The sequence below is a fragment of the Ammospiza caudacuta genome, chromosome 1, assembly GCF_027887145.1.
Source record: "Ammospiza caudacuta isolate bAmmCau1 chromosome 1, bAmmCau1.pri, whole genome shotgun sequence".
Classification (NCBI taxonomy): domain Eukaryota; kingdom Metazoa; phylum Chordata; class Aves; order Passeriformes; family Passerellidae; genus Ammospiza; species Ammospiza caudacuta.
This window is the reverse complement of record NC_080593.1, coordinates 8,295,786-8,311,803: the sequence shown is the minus strand read 5'-3', so window position 1 is coordinate 8,311,803 and position 16,018 is coordinate 8,295,786. Positions and strand designations below refer to the sequence as shown.

Here is a 16,018-nt window from a genome sequence, read left to right as displayed (position 1 = left end):
CCACCCTGGTGTCTCACTTGCAAACACTAATATTAAAATGTCTCAACTAAGGAGTCCTCATCCTGAGCCCAGCCACACTCCTGAGCTCCTTCAGCAGCTGCCTGATGTGCAATTCATCTCCTTCTTGATGAGGTTAGTGGACCCAAACCAGCATTTAACATTTTAACGTCATCCTCATAATTAGGTACATATGCTATGAAAGTACCTTTCCAGTTATCTAGATTAATGTGTCATAGAATAAAAAGCAAATATAGAAAATCTTCTTGTCTCCTGCTCCCAGTTGACTGCTTGTCCTTGTTTGAGGATGCACCTAAATTCCCAGGAAAAAAGGTAAAGCCTGTGCAAAAAACCTTTCAAACCAGGCATATGGAGAATTTTAAAGGAGTATTTTAAAAAACAAGGTAAGCAGTTGGGTTCCTTGGTCCTGCTGATTTAAAATTGGGACACTGCTCACAAGGAGGTTTTTGGGGTGGGCTGAGCCCTGCCCAGGGTCCCTTGGCTGCGTGACCCCACTGCCACCACCCTGGTGTCTCACTTGCAAACACTAATATTAAAATGTCTCAACCAAGGAATCCTCATTCTGAGTCCAGCCACACTCCTGAGCTCCTTCAGCAGCTGCCTGATGTGCAATTCATCTCCTTCTTGAAGAGGTTGGTGGACCCAAACCAGCATTTAACATTTTCACATCATCCTCATAGTCAGGCACACATGCCATGAAAATACCTTTCCAGTTATCTAGATTAATGTGTCATAGAATAAAAGGCAAATATAGGAAATACAATTATCCCAGTAATCATGTTCAGTCAAAACTAGAATTTTAAGTAATTTTGTTGTCAGAAATACTGGCAAAAGAGCTATATGATTCTTCAGACTGCTACAAAGGCTTTTGAAGGATGCTATCAAATGTCTCCAAAGTCCATAGAAAATGCTATTTTGGTTTAGCACTGAGATGTCTGACTCATTTGGCTGTAATGAACATCCTTCTCTAACATTAAACTAAGAGTGTGCTCTCAAACTAAGTATATGCTTTTTGGAGATGTAGTAAAACAAAATGTATTTCCCTGGAGCAAGCCCATTAGAGACTGACAGATCATTTACTTCAGATATGAGGATAAAGCACTATCTTTTAATGCCTGTCCACGTGGCAGGTGATGAAATAACCACAGCAGTGTAAAAACACAAGTTCTATTATGCTGTATTAGTAATATAAAACACAGATTCTACTATACTGCAGTAAATAGCAATGAAAGGATTATTTCACTGCTATTGCATTCAAACTTATAAAATAAATAATGCCAGGTAAGAGTGGGTTGTTGTTTATTTTTTCTTTTAATATGCAATATCTGGACAATTTAATTTTCCCTTGATTTGGCTTGTCTTTTAAGCTTTTGTTTCCTACTCAAGCCAATACGGTCCTTATGAATGTAAAGAATATTTCAGCACCATTTTTACTCTATATCAGCAAAAGATTATTTGAAATGCTTGGAGCACAAAATCTATTTCCCCATAAAATCAGTTTTCATGTGGATCACACACAGCCCATTGCTGCAGGACAGCCACTGGAACAGAGGAGAGCATTGCTCTTGCTGTGAACTGATGAAGTGCCATTTCTACAGGGTCTCAGCTCCTCTGAGCAGGCTGTGACAAAAATTTGAAATGCTTTAAATCTGGACTTGGAAAAATATATTGAACAAGCTATTTTGTGACATGCTGCTCCCTCTCTGGTGTTCATACAAGGCTTGAAAAACAGTTTGGTGTTGTGGCTGAATCAAGATCACAGTTTCTCTCTCAAAAAAAGAAGCTTCACAAAAAAAAGAGGTCCCTTCACAAACTGAATCCTGGGCAAGTGTTATATATGATATATACGTGACTCAACAGTCTATCTGCATGGTTTTGTCTCTGAATGGACAGAGATCCTCTCAATAAAATGACCAGAAAACAACAACAACCACAATTGTGTTTAAACTGTCATCATCAGTGTCAGGGCAGGATATGAAGGGTTGTCTCTGAGGCTGATGAGTCAGATACTGCCACTTATCATATATATATATATATATACACACATACCTATACAGATACTCCCACCTACATCAGCTTTTCATCTATTTTAAATATAACTAAATTGCAGGCTAAGGACTATGGGACCTAGCAGACTGGATGGTACCTTTATTGAGAACTTGTTTGTTACTGAGAAGCTCTTTTCTGTTACACACATCATGCCATCTTCCAAGCAGCTCTCTCAAATCTGGAAATCAGCTTTTTCTCTTTGGGGAAAAACTCAGTGAAGAAATTATCCTACCAAAAACTTGACTAAGGAGAAGATCACTCTTACCTGTCTGTGCAGCCAGGCATCACTCTCATCTTCATGTTTCTAAAAGACAAAAAGATCATTAATACCATACTTGTCATATATTATGTTTTGCCTATCAGTGCATGAAGCTGTTGGATTGGAGCTGAAAAGTCGCTCAGAAATACAGAGAAACTGTTTAAATATGTGCTTCTGGAGTGGAATCCAGTGGCTGCTTTTCTTGACTTTGCTCCCTGATGGATAAACATTCACTAGCTCAAGAAAGCATTTTACACATACAGAAAAAAACACATAAATCCAAAAGATGTACTATTCCCCAAAGAAATAAATCTTAAGAAATAAATAAAGGCTGAAATGAAAGTTTTTAAGAAAAAAACTTACCACCATGCTCTATGCACAGAATTGTATGATCTTTTTCAAGGGATGGGTGTATTAGAACAATTTTATACAGTGGAAATGCATGCCAGTTTAAATGGTGGAATCTGCTAATGGAATCTGCTGATCTTATATCAATACACCATTTGTATTAGTGCATTTATAGAAGGGATTAATTAACTACAATTAAGGTATGTGTAGATAAGCATGAGCTTGTTTTGATGCCATCAAATACATATAATGCAGCTTGAATGTTGCAAAGGTATTTAGGTTGCAAATTGTTGCTTGTGTGTGGGTAAAGGTAATCAAGACAGGTAATCACTCTCCCTTCAAACACAGAATGTTCTTGGATTACTGGGTGTTAAAAAAAATTAAAAATTGAACACTGTTTATGTTCTGTCTGACAAAATTAATGTGTTCCAGCTGGCTTTTCACTATGAAAAATAAGTGTAATAGTTTCTCCATGCATGGGTTTTGGACAGTGATGGCAAGTGAGTGCTCTGCAAACCCCTCCTACCTTGGTGCAGACCCCCGTGGTGGCATCACAGAGCGTCAGGATGGACACGTTCTGGGCCCTGTTCAGCCAGTTCACTGCCACCTTGGTGCTGGTGGCCCATTTCACCATGGTGATGTAGTAATCCCTGCAAACACACACACACAGAAACCAGATCACGACGCTGCCATCCTGAACTGCCACATGGCAGAGCATCTGCTGCAGGCAAACGGGCCAGGAGAGAGCTGTGGTTTTAGAGAACATCATGTCCTGATGTATCCAGACTGCTTTATGTATGGATTTCAACCCCTAAAAATGACATTTTTAGGACTGAGCAGGTGTTTTATCGGCCACTTCTGGAAGTTATTTTCAAAGAAGAGACGAATACAGAGATAAAGAATCTTTCAAGCTATTCTGTCTTCCAAGAGGGATTGAACTGCCTGGAGCTACACATTTATGCACAGGTGGAAAAGAAATTGCAAACCATTTCCATTCTGAGCACACTAAGGTGAGCTGACTCAGACCCATCACTATCAATGGCTGGGTTCTTGATGCTTATGAAAAGCTGATGGCCTGCTGGCTACACACCAAAGTGTCCAGGAGTGTTGTATTAAAAGGCAAATAGTAAGAAGGATAGAGTTTGGAGTGACACAGGGCTTCTGTGAAGCAGATGCAGCTGGTTGCCATAAAGACATCAGCAGAGATAGTTTGCATGAGCAAAACCACCCTCCTACACTGCCTGCACCATTTATTGCTGGACATTTTCAGGTTGTGATGATACTTGGAGCAAGCCATGGGTGTGGGCTGCACAGTCCTGTAATTGATACCTCCAGGAAAAGTCCCATTCAATAGTGAAGACTGCAGCCACCTGGGCTGGGCTGGAAAATGCAGGAAAAAATTCTGCATTTATTGAATAAATTCAATAAAGGATGGTTGCTTTCTCAGAGCCAGGGCATGATGCTACCAATATCCACCTCTGCAGCAATTCAGGGCTCCACCACTTCATTTGTAGGGCACAACTCTGGCTGAACTGCCAAAGCTATGATGTTATAATATTCTGCTGGGCCATGTGGGCCAAGACATCCTTAAAGCATAATAAGACTTTTTACAGTATGCAGTCTATAAAAAATTTATTAGTTCATTTGTTTGCTATAAAATATGTATAAGGAATTGTTGCTCTCATTGGATATAATGCTCTGTGTCACAGGAGAGCCCTTTGTGTTCTGGCAAGAGCTCCTGCATACACTGAAGAGAAAGGGCAAAAGCACAAAGGTATGTTTGTCTAGAAAAATAACAAGTTGGAAATTGATTTTGTACTTTTCAGTAATATTTAGTGCCTGAAATTGGCTGCAGGGAAAATGAACAAAAGGCCTCAATGCTTGCATCTACTGAACCAGAGGGAAGAATATGCCCAGGTGAGACAACAGCAGTCTGAAAATTTAGAGCCTGAAATAAAATTGTAGTTTTACTCTTCATCAGCAACAGTGTAGGCCCTAAGAGGAAAAATAAACAACACAGCAAAATTAAACTGTATAGCTGTCTCTTCTTTCTCTCCAAAATGAACTGAGCAGATTCAGTCTCCCCAGAAAAGGATTGTGATTTTAGTACTTATTGTGGCTTGGAGCATTTCTTCTATAAATCCAATTTAAAGTTTCAAGGACATATATTCAATTTTTACATCCCTCTCACTGTTTGAACACAGGAGCCACAGTTCTTTCTCAGGAACTTTTAATTTTTATTTTGGGTGAATCATGGTCTTCCCTACCACCCCAGAGAAGGGCACGGAGTCTCAATTCCCCTCTGAACCCTCTTCCAGTCATCAGGATCATGGATAACCCATCAATTTCCCTTGATGACTCTTCCAGTCATCAAGACCATGGATAACCCAGCCCACAGGTAACTGCAGATACCTGGATAGTCATTATTCTAGTTTTTGAGTAGTGGGGAGTCTTAAATTTCATTTACTTCCCTTCGCAACTCTTCTATAGGACACCCAAATTTTATGGTTCTCATTTTGCAGAGGAAAATGAGACAAGAAAGTGTGATTCATCTCAGCTAATGTTCAACATCTGCTGCTCCTGCAGCTGCACTGGTTGAGCACCAGTGGAGAGAAATGGGAAATCAGTGCAATTGCCAAGCCCTCTCTGCCTGACCTGTCCCACAATTTATGTGGAGCTGATTTAAGGGAGAACTTGTTTCTTCCATAGAATAAAATACCAGCAGGTCCTTGAGCACTGCATTTACAGACATCCACAGCAGAGCAAAAGGGAAGGGACACCCTGCTTGAGCCCTGCCAGGAAGGGTGAAGCCATCCTGGGTTTTGCAATGGATTTGCACATCCCGGTATAGACATTTTTGGTTTGGTTTGAATCATCTGAGACTGAGGTTATTGTGCAGCAGCCTTGTCCATGCCCCAGCTCTCCATGGCTGCTTCCTGGAGGCAGGAATCCCAAACAGGAGGAGTGACCCTACAATGTGAATATCTGCAGCATGGCCGTGGTGACAAAGCCACAAACAGCACAAAGAACAGACAGGGATTGATGACAGGCCGAGGGACGGGCAGCAGCCCAGCCCATGGTGCCTGGGCACAGACACTGTCTCACATCCACACTGGAGTTGTCTGAGTTTTTCCTTTATTTATTTGTTTCTGGCCCATGCAAGGGCCAGTGATGGTTTCTGCACTTGAGAGAGATAATATCATCCCTCAATTTGCCACCTGAGAGGCAAATACGAGAAATAAGCTGGGTGATGATCCAATTCTGACCATCTTTGGATGAAACTCTTGAGGTCCAGTGGTTTTCATCAAAATAAAAAATGCCTGTCAGGCATTGAATGTTATAGTACTACTTTTCACTCTTCAATTTCAACCCCTTCTCTTCACTGTCTTTTTTCACAGAAGAGCATAGCATTGGAGAAAACTTGACAAAAATGTTCAGAATGAAAGACATTTAAAAAAGACAAGTGATCAATATTGTACATTTCACCCACAAATATGTTTTCCCGTCATCAGCTTTGCTTCGTTTTTTCTTGTTTATTTTCCTCTTTGTTTATTTTATTTTATTTTATTTTATTTTATTTTATTTTATTTTATTTTATTTTATTTTATTTTATTTTATTTTATTTTATTTTATTTTATTTTTTGGTTTTAACTGAAAAATATCCAATTTCTGTGGAAAATTTCTGGCTTCTTTCAATTTTGAAAGAAAAAAAGGCCGTGGCATATCTCCACTTTATTCTCAGCTTTATTAATTGTACTAAATCACTTTGCTCCAGATAAAAAGAACACGAAATCCCACTCTGTCCATACATCATCTGCACTGAGCACACTGAAATGCTTCAGATAGGACGTGTCTGCTGGAAGATCCTTATCACCAGCTTCCCCTGCTTTCTTGAGACTCCCTTCTGTAACTGAATGTACAGTACATCCCTCTTGCCTGTTTTAATAACATTTTATCACATTGATCTTCTCATTTCAGAAAACATATGCATAATGAAAATACACCCCTATTGCTCTGGCAGCACTACTTCTGTCATCCCTAGAGATGGCAATTGCCATGGTTTTGATGAAATATACAGGCACTAATTAATTATGATGTATTTTGCATCATTTTGCAATATTGATTGCAACTAAATAAATTATGGCCACCCATAACCATATAGAACAAATTTATGAACAACACTTGGATCCTGCAGTCAGAAATTATTGCTGTAATTAAAACCTTTCTGAGTCTCTCTGTTCACAGAGAATGCTACCAAAGAGAAATTATATTGTTCAGGAGCCACCATTCTGTTACTGTGATGGGGATACTGTGATCCTGAATTCCCACTTGCTGTAGACAGGTGTGAAGTTGTATTTTTGAAAGGCAAGTACCCATTTGGTTTGGCCACAGGTCATACATCTTCTTTTGCATAAATATGTTTGGATTAATTCAAAGCTATTCAGTGTAAGTCTGTTATAGTATAGCATTCTATAAAATACATGTAAAAAATGAGTACATGAACAAACAAAAAAAAGTAGATTTACACAAAATGAAACTTTCTGATAGCAGCAGAGAAAGGTCCAGTGTTAAAAACTGAAAAATTATCCTGAAAATTCCCCAAAGGAACTGGGGACAGCATTGAAGGGTGAGAAAGCACCTACCTCATTCTCTGATCATCTGGGGGAGTCATTTCCAGGTCGTGAGTGGGTCCATTCAGACCAATCACGTGCAAAGAAATGGTTGGATTTTCCATTCCAGCCTGGAGTTTAGAAAAGAATAAATTACCATACGATATACAACACAGAATGGTTTTGATTTACTGCATCCCCATGGATTATGAAAAGCATTCCCATTGAACAGGAGATGGATTGGACTGCTGTGGTCTTTCACAGGGAGGCTGCAAATCCAGGAATGTGGCACAGAGGTGTGGAGAGGCTGGCAGGCACAAAAAAAGGGCAATTTTACTCAGGACACTTCTAACCTTAGTAAAAAAACCCTACTTTTCATGGCAACTAGAAATTTTGCTATTTCCTGCAGCTTTTGACAAAAGATTGTCTAATGGGATGATGGCTGATACAGTGAAATACTGATTCATTTTGTACTGTAGGAAAGGGCAGGGCATCTCCTGCTGAACCATTGATTTCCACAAAACCTGAATATTTGTGGGTATCTCTCCTGTTAAATTACGCTCCAATTTGAAGCAGCATGTGAGGTCTTAGGCAACCAGTGCTTAAAGCAAGAAACCCAGAAGGAATGAGTGCAGCAGACCCCCCTGTGCTGCTTTAGAGCAGGAAATTACAGCAATACCAGCAGCAGTGAGTCTGTGCTGCTGGAGAGCTGTGCCAGTGCTGGGCACTCCCTGCAGGTCTGCAGCCAAGGGCAGATTGGCTCTTAAGTCTTTTTCTGTCTTTCAGGCACAGCAAACCTCTAAAAGCAATGTCTCCTCTGACATTAGGCTGTCCTGGATAGTCTAAGGAAGACCACATTTTCCTTCTATACAAAAAGGAATCTATGTAAATATAGAATATATGGATGTATGTGTCTATCTATCTGTCTATCTATCTATCTATCTATCTATCTATCTATCTATCTATCTTTCATCATCTATAATCTATATCTATCTATTATCTATATCTATCTATCCATCTATCTATCTATATCGATCTATCTATCTATCTTTCATCATCTATAATCTATATCTATCTATTATCTATATCTATCTATCTATCTATCTATCTATCTATCTATCTATTATCTATATCTATCTTTATCTGTTATCTATATATTAATCATATCTATCTATCTATCTATCTATCTATCTATCTATCTATCTATCTATCTATCTCTATCTGTTATCTATCTATTATCTATCTCTCTATCTATCATCTATCAATAAAAAAATCTAAATATGGAAATGTATCTAAATATAGAAACATGTCTAAATATAGAAACATATCCAAACACAGAAATAAAGAAATTTCAAGCCCTCAGACACCAGCAACTCCATCCTGGAGACAAATCCACAGATTACATCCAACTTCCACCCATTCCAGCATGGAAGGACAATTGCTCTTGTGTGTGTAAAAAGCAAGGATTTTTAAATTTTATTTTCGTTGTACACAGAGTTACTAATTGTCATAGAACCAGAAAAGTGCAATTTTACAGATGCAGCTAAACAATGTGCTAAGTGCACATTTGCTGAGGAACAGCTGATCTGTTTATTTTCATTGCTTATGAGCATGCATTATTAGTCTCCTGTCTGAGCCTACTGGAAAGAAACAATTATTTATTTCTGATAGAGCAGCAGGAATTATATTTTTATTTTCCCTTACCTTTGGATAATGATATGTTTTAACAGTAGGGTAAAGGATGCCTGTATATATTGGGATCTCCATGGTGGGGACTCTGGAGGCATTAATTGTTGCATATGCCAACCTGGTGCCATCAGGAGACCACCAGTGAGCAATGTGAGTCTTCAAGATCTCCTCTAATTAAAAAAAAGAGAGAGAGAACAGAAAAGAAAAGGCTATTAGAGGTAAATTACTAGTTAGCAATAAATGAAAGAGTGCAGATATGAAAATCCCAGTCTAATCACAGCACAGGGAGGATGCCACAGGAATATCAATCAAAAATACTCATCAAATTATGCCATATACACAAATGAGCACAATTGATAACAATTACTCTGTATTTATAGGTTATTAGGCTTAATTACCTTTGCTGAAGAAACATCAAATTATTCATATTAGTACACACACTCATGACAGCATAAAAGGCACTGCTGCTCCTGCCATGTGTCCTGCACATCATTAGAGTTCACAACATCAGACCAGACACAAATTAATCAAGTTAAACAGTGTTTATACAAGTGCTTCAGCAACTGTATAAGTTCTGTTGCCAATTGGGAATAAATAAATGTATAAATTTTCTGTAATTTATGAAAGGCTGGAACTCCAAAGCAAGGTACCAGGCTATAACGTCTGTGCCTTGGATGCCATCTTGACTTTTATCCCTATTTCATTTTTAAATCACTTTTGCAAGGCAATTTGCCATAAGGAGCCAGGATTAGAGACTGATCCTTTATACCACTGAAATTTGGAATTTTTGAGATTTCAGTAATATAATTACCAATGAAAATGTGCTCAGAAAAATGCCAATGCAAACATGTCAGAGTTCAAGTATGTAAGGAGAAAACAATATTGCCATAATGTGAAATTATTTTTTAATACTGGCAGAACCTAGTTCTTATTAAATTCAAATTCAAATTCAAATAGCTGCTAATTTCTAATACTTTTCATGTAATTGAATGTCCTTCATTGTAAAGATGAGTTCATCTTACAGATCTGCAGAAAAGCTATAAAATTCCCTCTTGGTCCAAAGTGTCTCCAGTTACTGACATTTGGAAGACATTAACTTGGCTTTTTAAACCTCCCATTTTGTGAAAGACAATAATGTAATACATTTTCATTAAGAGGCTGAATATCATGTGAGTCATTCCTATTTAAACCACCAGAAGGGCTCGCATATGCTGTACAGATTGATGGGCAGGAAGATGGGTCCCATTACTTTATTGTGAGAATAAAAATTAGAGAGGCTACAGAGTGTTTCTAAGGCTTCACCATGAAGTCCTGATGCACAGGTCCAAGCAGCTCCAATATCTGCTGCCATCACTGGTTATTGAGAAAAGGGATGAGCATTTTCTGAGATCAGACCCACCAGGTTTGTACAGCACCCTCTGATGACCCCCCAGTCCAACAAGGACATCCCTCTGGTCTAAAGAGTAAAAACTCACCAGACACTGTTTAATTAATAAAAAAAAAAAAATGGATGAGCAATCCTTGGAGAAAAGACAATTATATCCATCACAGGGTAAATAAACACTTTGTTAATCAAGGCTTGGAGATGGCTCTTGGAATAAAACTCAAGGTAACATCACAAAAGGGTGCAAGGGAAATTCATCCTGGATACATATGGTTTTCAGAAATAACAAATTAATTAATCAATTCTTAATGCAGCATAGAAGTGGGGTTTTCAATATATTTAGGAAGTTACAAATGTTTCATGGGAAAGCACATCTGGCAAATTTGCTTTGCTGCATTGTCCCACCTGTTCTATGTACATTTAAAAGATTCTGCTTTTGACTTTTATATTGGTTGCCCATTAAAGAGATAATGAAGAGCATAAAGGAAAAGGAGTAAAGATGGATGGCACATGAATCATTGACATTTTAACATTAATTAGGAATGACTTTATTCAGCAAACATTTTCTCCAGGATCTCAGACTTAATGAAGCAGTTCTGCTGAAGGTCACATACCCAGGAAGGTTTTAGTGCAGGTTTTGTGGTCCTCTGTTAATGAGATTTAATTGAGTGAACCTTTGCCTTGAAACAAAGTCAGGGCCTTGCTGTTATTGGAGAGATCAGTTAGTTTTAGCAAACCAGAGAACATTCTCGTGGACTGCAGAATGGATTAGTACCAGAAAGTTCTTTCAGCTGAAAGAAAAAATGATTTGCCGACAATTTGCTCTTGTAGACAGTTTATTCATTGTGTTTGCATTTAGCACATGCTCTGAAAATCAGCTCCATTCAAAACTGTTGAGGTTTTCTAAAGTTAGTTCAGATCCTGCCTTGTGTGTGAAAAAACAGATTCTCCTTTACACTATAGCCCCCTAACAAATTTGGATCATGACCTCCTGACTAAGAGCATGAAGTGATAATTGACCAAAACTTTTGCCCTCTTCCCCAGAGCTTGCTGAGTGCCCCATGGTGCCAGGATGCTGTGAGTGAGCTGCTGAGATTCCTCACAGTCACATCCTGCTGGCTTTGTGCTCTTTCTTTCTCCACATTTTTGCCTGCCAGCCCCTACAGGACATCCAAACTTGAAAAATAATGAGATTAAAGTGTGTGGCTGCCTTAGCTGAACAAGGGCTGTTCAGACCTGCTGGCTGGCTTCAAGCACAGGGTTTGAGCCAAGTTATTCCATCTCAGCACATTTAGTAATCAATCACTCTGAAACAGCTGGATGACCCTGCTCTTGAGTAGTGACTCTTCAGTGGGGAAATGTATTAGACAGTGATGAGTTTGTGCTCAGGGAATGTTACAGGATGGGTATTTTAATCCTTTTTTCTAGTCGAGTATGGCCCAATTGAATGATCATTTTGAAGCTGTGTGAAACAAAGAGTCTTCAAAATTACCAGACCCTCAGGAAGAGAATTTTAAGTCCTAGGTCAGAGGGTGTATATCCCTCTTAGAGACTTCAATATCATTTGGAGGAGAAAAGCCACTGCAGGAAATACCAGAGGTGTGATGAGAGGGATGCTCCCTTGTCAGGGTACCTGTTGCTGATTCCCTGTCTTCTGGGACTCTGCCTGGGCCCTCCCAGGGGGCTCTCCTGTCGGGGGAGACCCTCCTGGAATGGTTTTGTGTCAGGAAAGAGACACACTGGATTTTTTAGGTCTTCAGCGTTATTGTTATCTTATCTAGAGTTTTGCACGCTGTCCACTCAAGGCTCAGTGCACTGGAAAAGCACCACAAAGTGTCCAACAACCTCTTGTTCCAGGATCTTTTAAAGCTAACCTATCCAATTAAGAACTGACACCTGGATTATTTCCCTTTTTAGCCCAATAACTGATCCCAAAGAGCTGCAATGTGAACTTTTCCACCCAATAACAAAATGCCACCCAAACCCATGGAGAAGGAGGAAGAAGAAGCATGAGGAAGAAACCCAGGACAACACCCTGTGCCCTCCATCTTGCTTCCATCCACCACATACTAAAAATCCCAACCCCCAAATTTCCCACCTAAGTGATACACCTACACTACTGATACACCTACACTACTCTGTACAATCTACATCACACCCTAGTGGATCCTAGTATATTCTGGAGTCTAGGAAACTTTCTCAATGAATGAGGGTCAGAGTCAGTGCTCCCCTGGGGGTCAGGGCACCCCAGAGCAGACAGGGAAATATTCCTGGTGCCCTGGGTTTCCACACTCTCTGAAATGAATTCAATGCTGCTGCATTTGTGCATTTTGTGGGTGTCTGTCTTTGGGATCAAGACCTGAGCAATACCCAGAGTGAACCAGGCTGCCCAAAGAGGGAATGCATATCTTCATAAGGATGTGCTTCCTGGTAGAAGCTCTCCTGCTCACCAACAAGGAGCAAAAGGAGAAGTCCCTTGTGGTGGTTCTCAGCTGCCAAGTAGCAGGCTGTGTGGTTAATATGGGATTGGATGGAGCATTTGGCTGTGATAGCATGTGAGTAATCCCTGGAAAGACTGAAGAGTGGATTAGAAGTTGGGTGGACATTTCTAGTAGGTCTGTCATCAAAAATTAGCCCAGCATGTGTAAAGTTAAGCAGGCACCCAGGTTGTTTCAAACTGCAATTTAATTCCAGCAGCACTTGCAAGAAGAGTGAAATGGGAGAATTTATCTCACTTCAGGTAACAAACTTCTCAAGGAATCACAGCAGATGAATCTGGAAGAGACCCCACAAATCCTCTGACTCGTTCCTCCATGGATAATATCCACCTCAATCCTGTAAGGACCTTCACAAGTGGATTTTGCTATTCCTTGTGATACTCGTATAGCAACTTTAGCCATAGAACTCAAACATTTATAATTGTGATGTCCACCTCTGTCCAAACACTGAACAGTCCAGTGAAGACCATTCAGACCTCGGGATTCCTTGATAGACTCAATGCAGGGAAAAGCACCAGGCCTTTGTCTTATGCCACCTCTGTGGCAACCAGCAGGTTCTGGACAAAAAAACCCTGTTGTATGCACCACATCTGTAAACCCACTGAGATGGTTTTAATGTTCTGAACCATAATCTGCCACTGGGGCATTTCTAAAGACATTTCCACGACAAATCCATTTCCCAGGCTTGCACAGAGCTCTAGACTGGCAGAGTTCCTCTTTGCTAATAAACACATGCATGTAAATGCCATGGCCATGGAGGTTTCTTCATGCTTTTCTAAAATCCAGCTAGTTCTGCAACTATCCTGAGGCATACTTGTGATTTTTTCCTTTCTGCTGAAGGTGGCAAAGTTCTGGCTTGCTGTTTGGAAAAGATGAAGCCTTCACCAGTGACTGACTGAAAAATCCATTGGTAGCTTAGGGATTACTTCCGATGATATCAGGAGAAAAAACTGATAAAAAAGATAATTTGCAAGTAAAAAAAAAAAAAAACAAATCCACCTTTTCCTTGGCCTTCTTGTTAGAAGACACAAATAAATTGTAATTTTTAAGTGTAAGTTAAAAAAACAAAGACTTGCACAAGAAGACAAAGATGCTTGGCCGAGCCAATCCTCAGACAGTCTAACCTGTACCTTTGCCACTCTTTTCTATCACTAAAAATAAAATAAATTAAAAAAAAATCGAAGACATCAGCATTTTAAAGTTCTAAAGCTCTCAGGGCCAGTGTTTATTGCTGATATGGTAAATTACAGCAATTCTGGGGAGTATAACCAATGTTTCTGTTTGTGTGATGCATTGTAGCTGATGCTCAGATTATGAAGTATTTGGTGTGCTGAAGACATTTTGCTGTTTTATTAAAACTGTTAATAAAAAGGAATTTCAGGCAAAATGAAATTAAAGCCTGACATAAAGGCTGTGGTTTATGTTGGGAAAGAAAGCTCAAAAGAAATTGTCAGTAGGATGCATCAAAAGAACATGAGAGGAAGAGAGATCAGAGAACAGCAAGAGGGTCTAGGAAAGGAGAAAACAAAGAGTACTGAGATAGTGAAACCCCAAGGGTTCTCATAGAAACATCAAATAAATACAAATGCTTATTTGACAGCTGCCATCTGTTTTAAAATCAATTACTAGATCATCTCAAAGCACCAACCACATGTCCAAATCGATTACTATTGTAGAGTGTGAAAGCAAGTATTTTTAGCCAGTTAGGGAAAACTCATTGCTCATATTCTCCTTTACTGACATGTGTTTCAGGGATGGCTGTGGAAAATGACCTTTTATTCTATGCAACCAAATTTTTCTCTCAGTTGCTGTAGTGTAGATCTACACTGACTTCCATTAAATCATTGTAATAGATATAAAATGAGTGAAAAAAAGTAGTTATGTGTATGCAAATAGTATAAAACTGTTTTAGATTACCATACCCAATCTACATTTTCCTGTGTTGACATTATTTTGTGCTGATGTCAGCACGGCTGCACTGCTGCACTATTGATTTCAGAGCAATTAATCCTCTTTCACAGTTGTCTAATTGAGCCAGGTGGAAAAAAATTGCAATTTTGCAGGGTTGCTGAACAATTCAACAACCTTTTGTAGACAACATAAAAATTTATGTGGCTGAGGTCAGACTATGGGTGCAGCCCAATTCCTCAGTTCCTGACACTGAGATTAGCTTAGCTGGTCAGAGCAAGGTGCTGATAACACCAAGGGCTGGGTTTGATCCCTGTGCAGCCCATTTTGAGCTCAATGATCCTTGTGGCTCCCTTCCAACTCAGAATATTCTGTGAATCTGTATGCAAACAAAACAACCCTTCTCAAGTTGCTCGTGCTCTTGTCCAAGAGGTCCTTAAGACAAATGAGCTGCAATGCTTCCAGAGATCCTCAGGAAAAAGCAAGCTGCAATGCTCATCCCTGTGACCCTTTATTCCTACCCAGAACACAGAGTCTCCTCTGCCACTGATAGGCAACAAGCTTAGGAAGAATAAACTAATACTTGCTTTTATGGCATTCTTGAGGATGTGTTTTAGAGAGCCCTTGATAAATACCAAATCCTTGATCCAAAGTCTCATGGTGGAAGGTGAGCAGCTCCTGCATGTTTGATATCCATGAGAGGGTGGTAGACCCTCTTATCAGGGAAAAGAGTTCTGCATCTCCTCAAGCACAGGGAAAGTGAGGCCTGCAAGTGTCATTAGCTCCTCTTAGACATCTGGTTTAATTCTTTGGACACGGGTTGCTTTCTGCTCAGAATGTTGTGCTGAGACAGCAGGAGAGGGTTTGGCCACTGCTTTTGCCAGATGCTGAGGGCCAGGAGAGAAGCTCATTCAGCAGGGCGGTTCATGTTGGACATTGAGGAAAACCACTCTTCATGTGTTCTGTGTGGTCAGCAGAATCATGTCTTGCTTCCATATCTCTGATGGGCCCCAGAGCTACTGTGCAGCCTAAGCCAAACCCAGGCTTGGCAAATGTCAGAACCCAGGAAATTCCTCTGGCTGCCCTGGAGGACTTGAGATGCTGACAGGGGGCTCAGAGACCTTGACACACAGTCAAAAAAACCTCTACCTTCAATTTTAGCCCTTGGATTCACAAGACATGAAAGTTTAAGTAGAATGATAGTTAGTTTGTTATAAGATAGAAAAGTAGAATTTTGAGTTTTTAGAATGGGGGT

The 16,018-nt window shown here is 39.7% G+C and overlaps 1 protein-coding gene across 3 annotated transcripts in view; it reads right to left on the bottom strand.

Annotated features, from left to right (window-relative positions):
* The window catches only part of DPP6 (dipeptidyl peptidase like 6), a 517,007-nt gene that overhangs the window by 47,494 nt on the left and 453,495 nt on the right, over window positions 1-16,018 (bottom strand). For all 3 annotated transcript variants that reach the window (XM_058820947.1, XM_058820930.1, XM_058820938.1), the window contains exons 9-12: window positions 8,989-9,143; window positions 7,318-7,415; window positions 3,201-3,324; window positions 2,333-2,371 (exon numbers count right to left, since the gene is read on the bottom strand). In XM_058820947.1, the coding sequence (XP_058676930.1) occupies window positions 2,333-2,371; window positions 3,201-3,324; window positions 7,318-7,415; window positions 8,989-9,143 (416 nt within the window). The remainder of the gene's footprint in view (window positions 1-2,332; window positions 2,372-3,200; window positions 3,325-7,317; window positions 7,416-8,988; window positions 9,144-16,018) is intronic.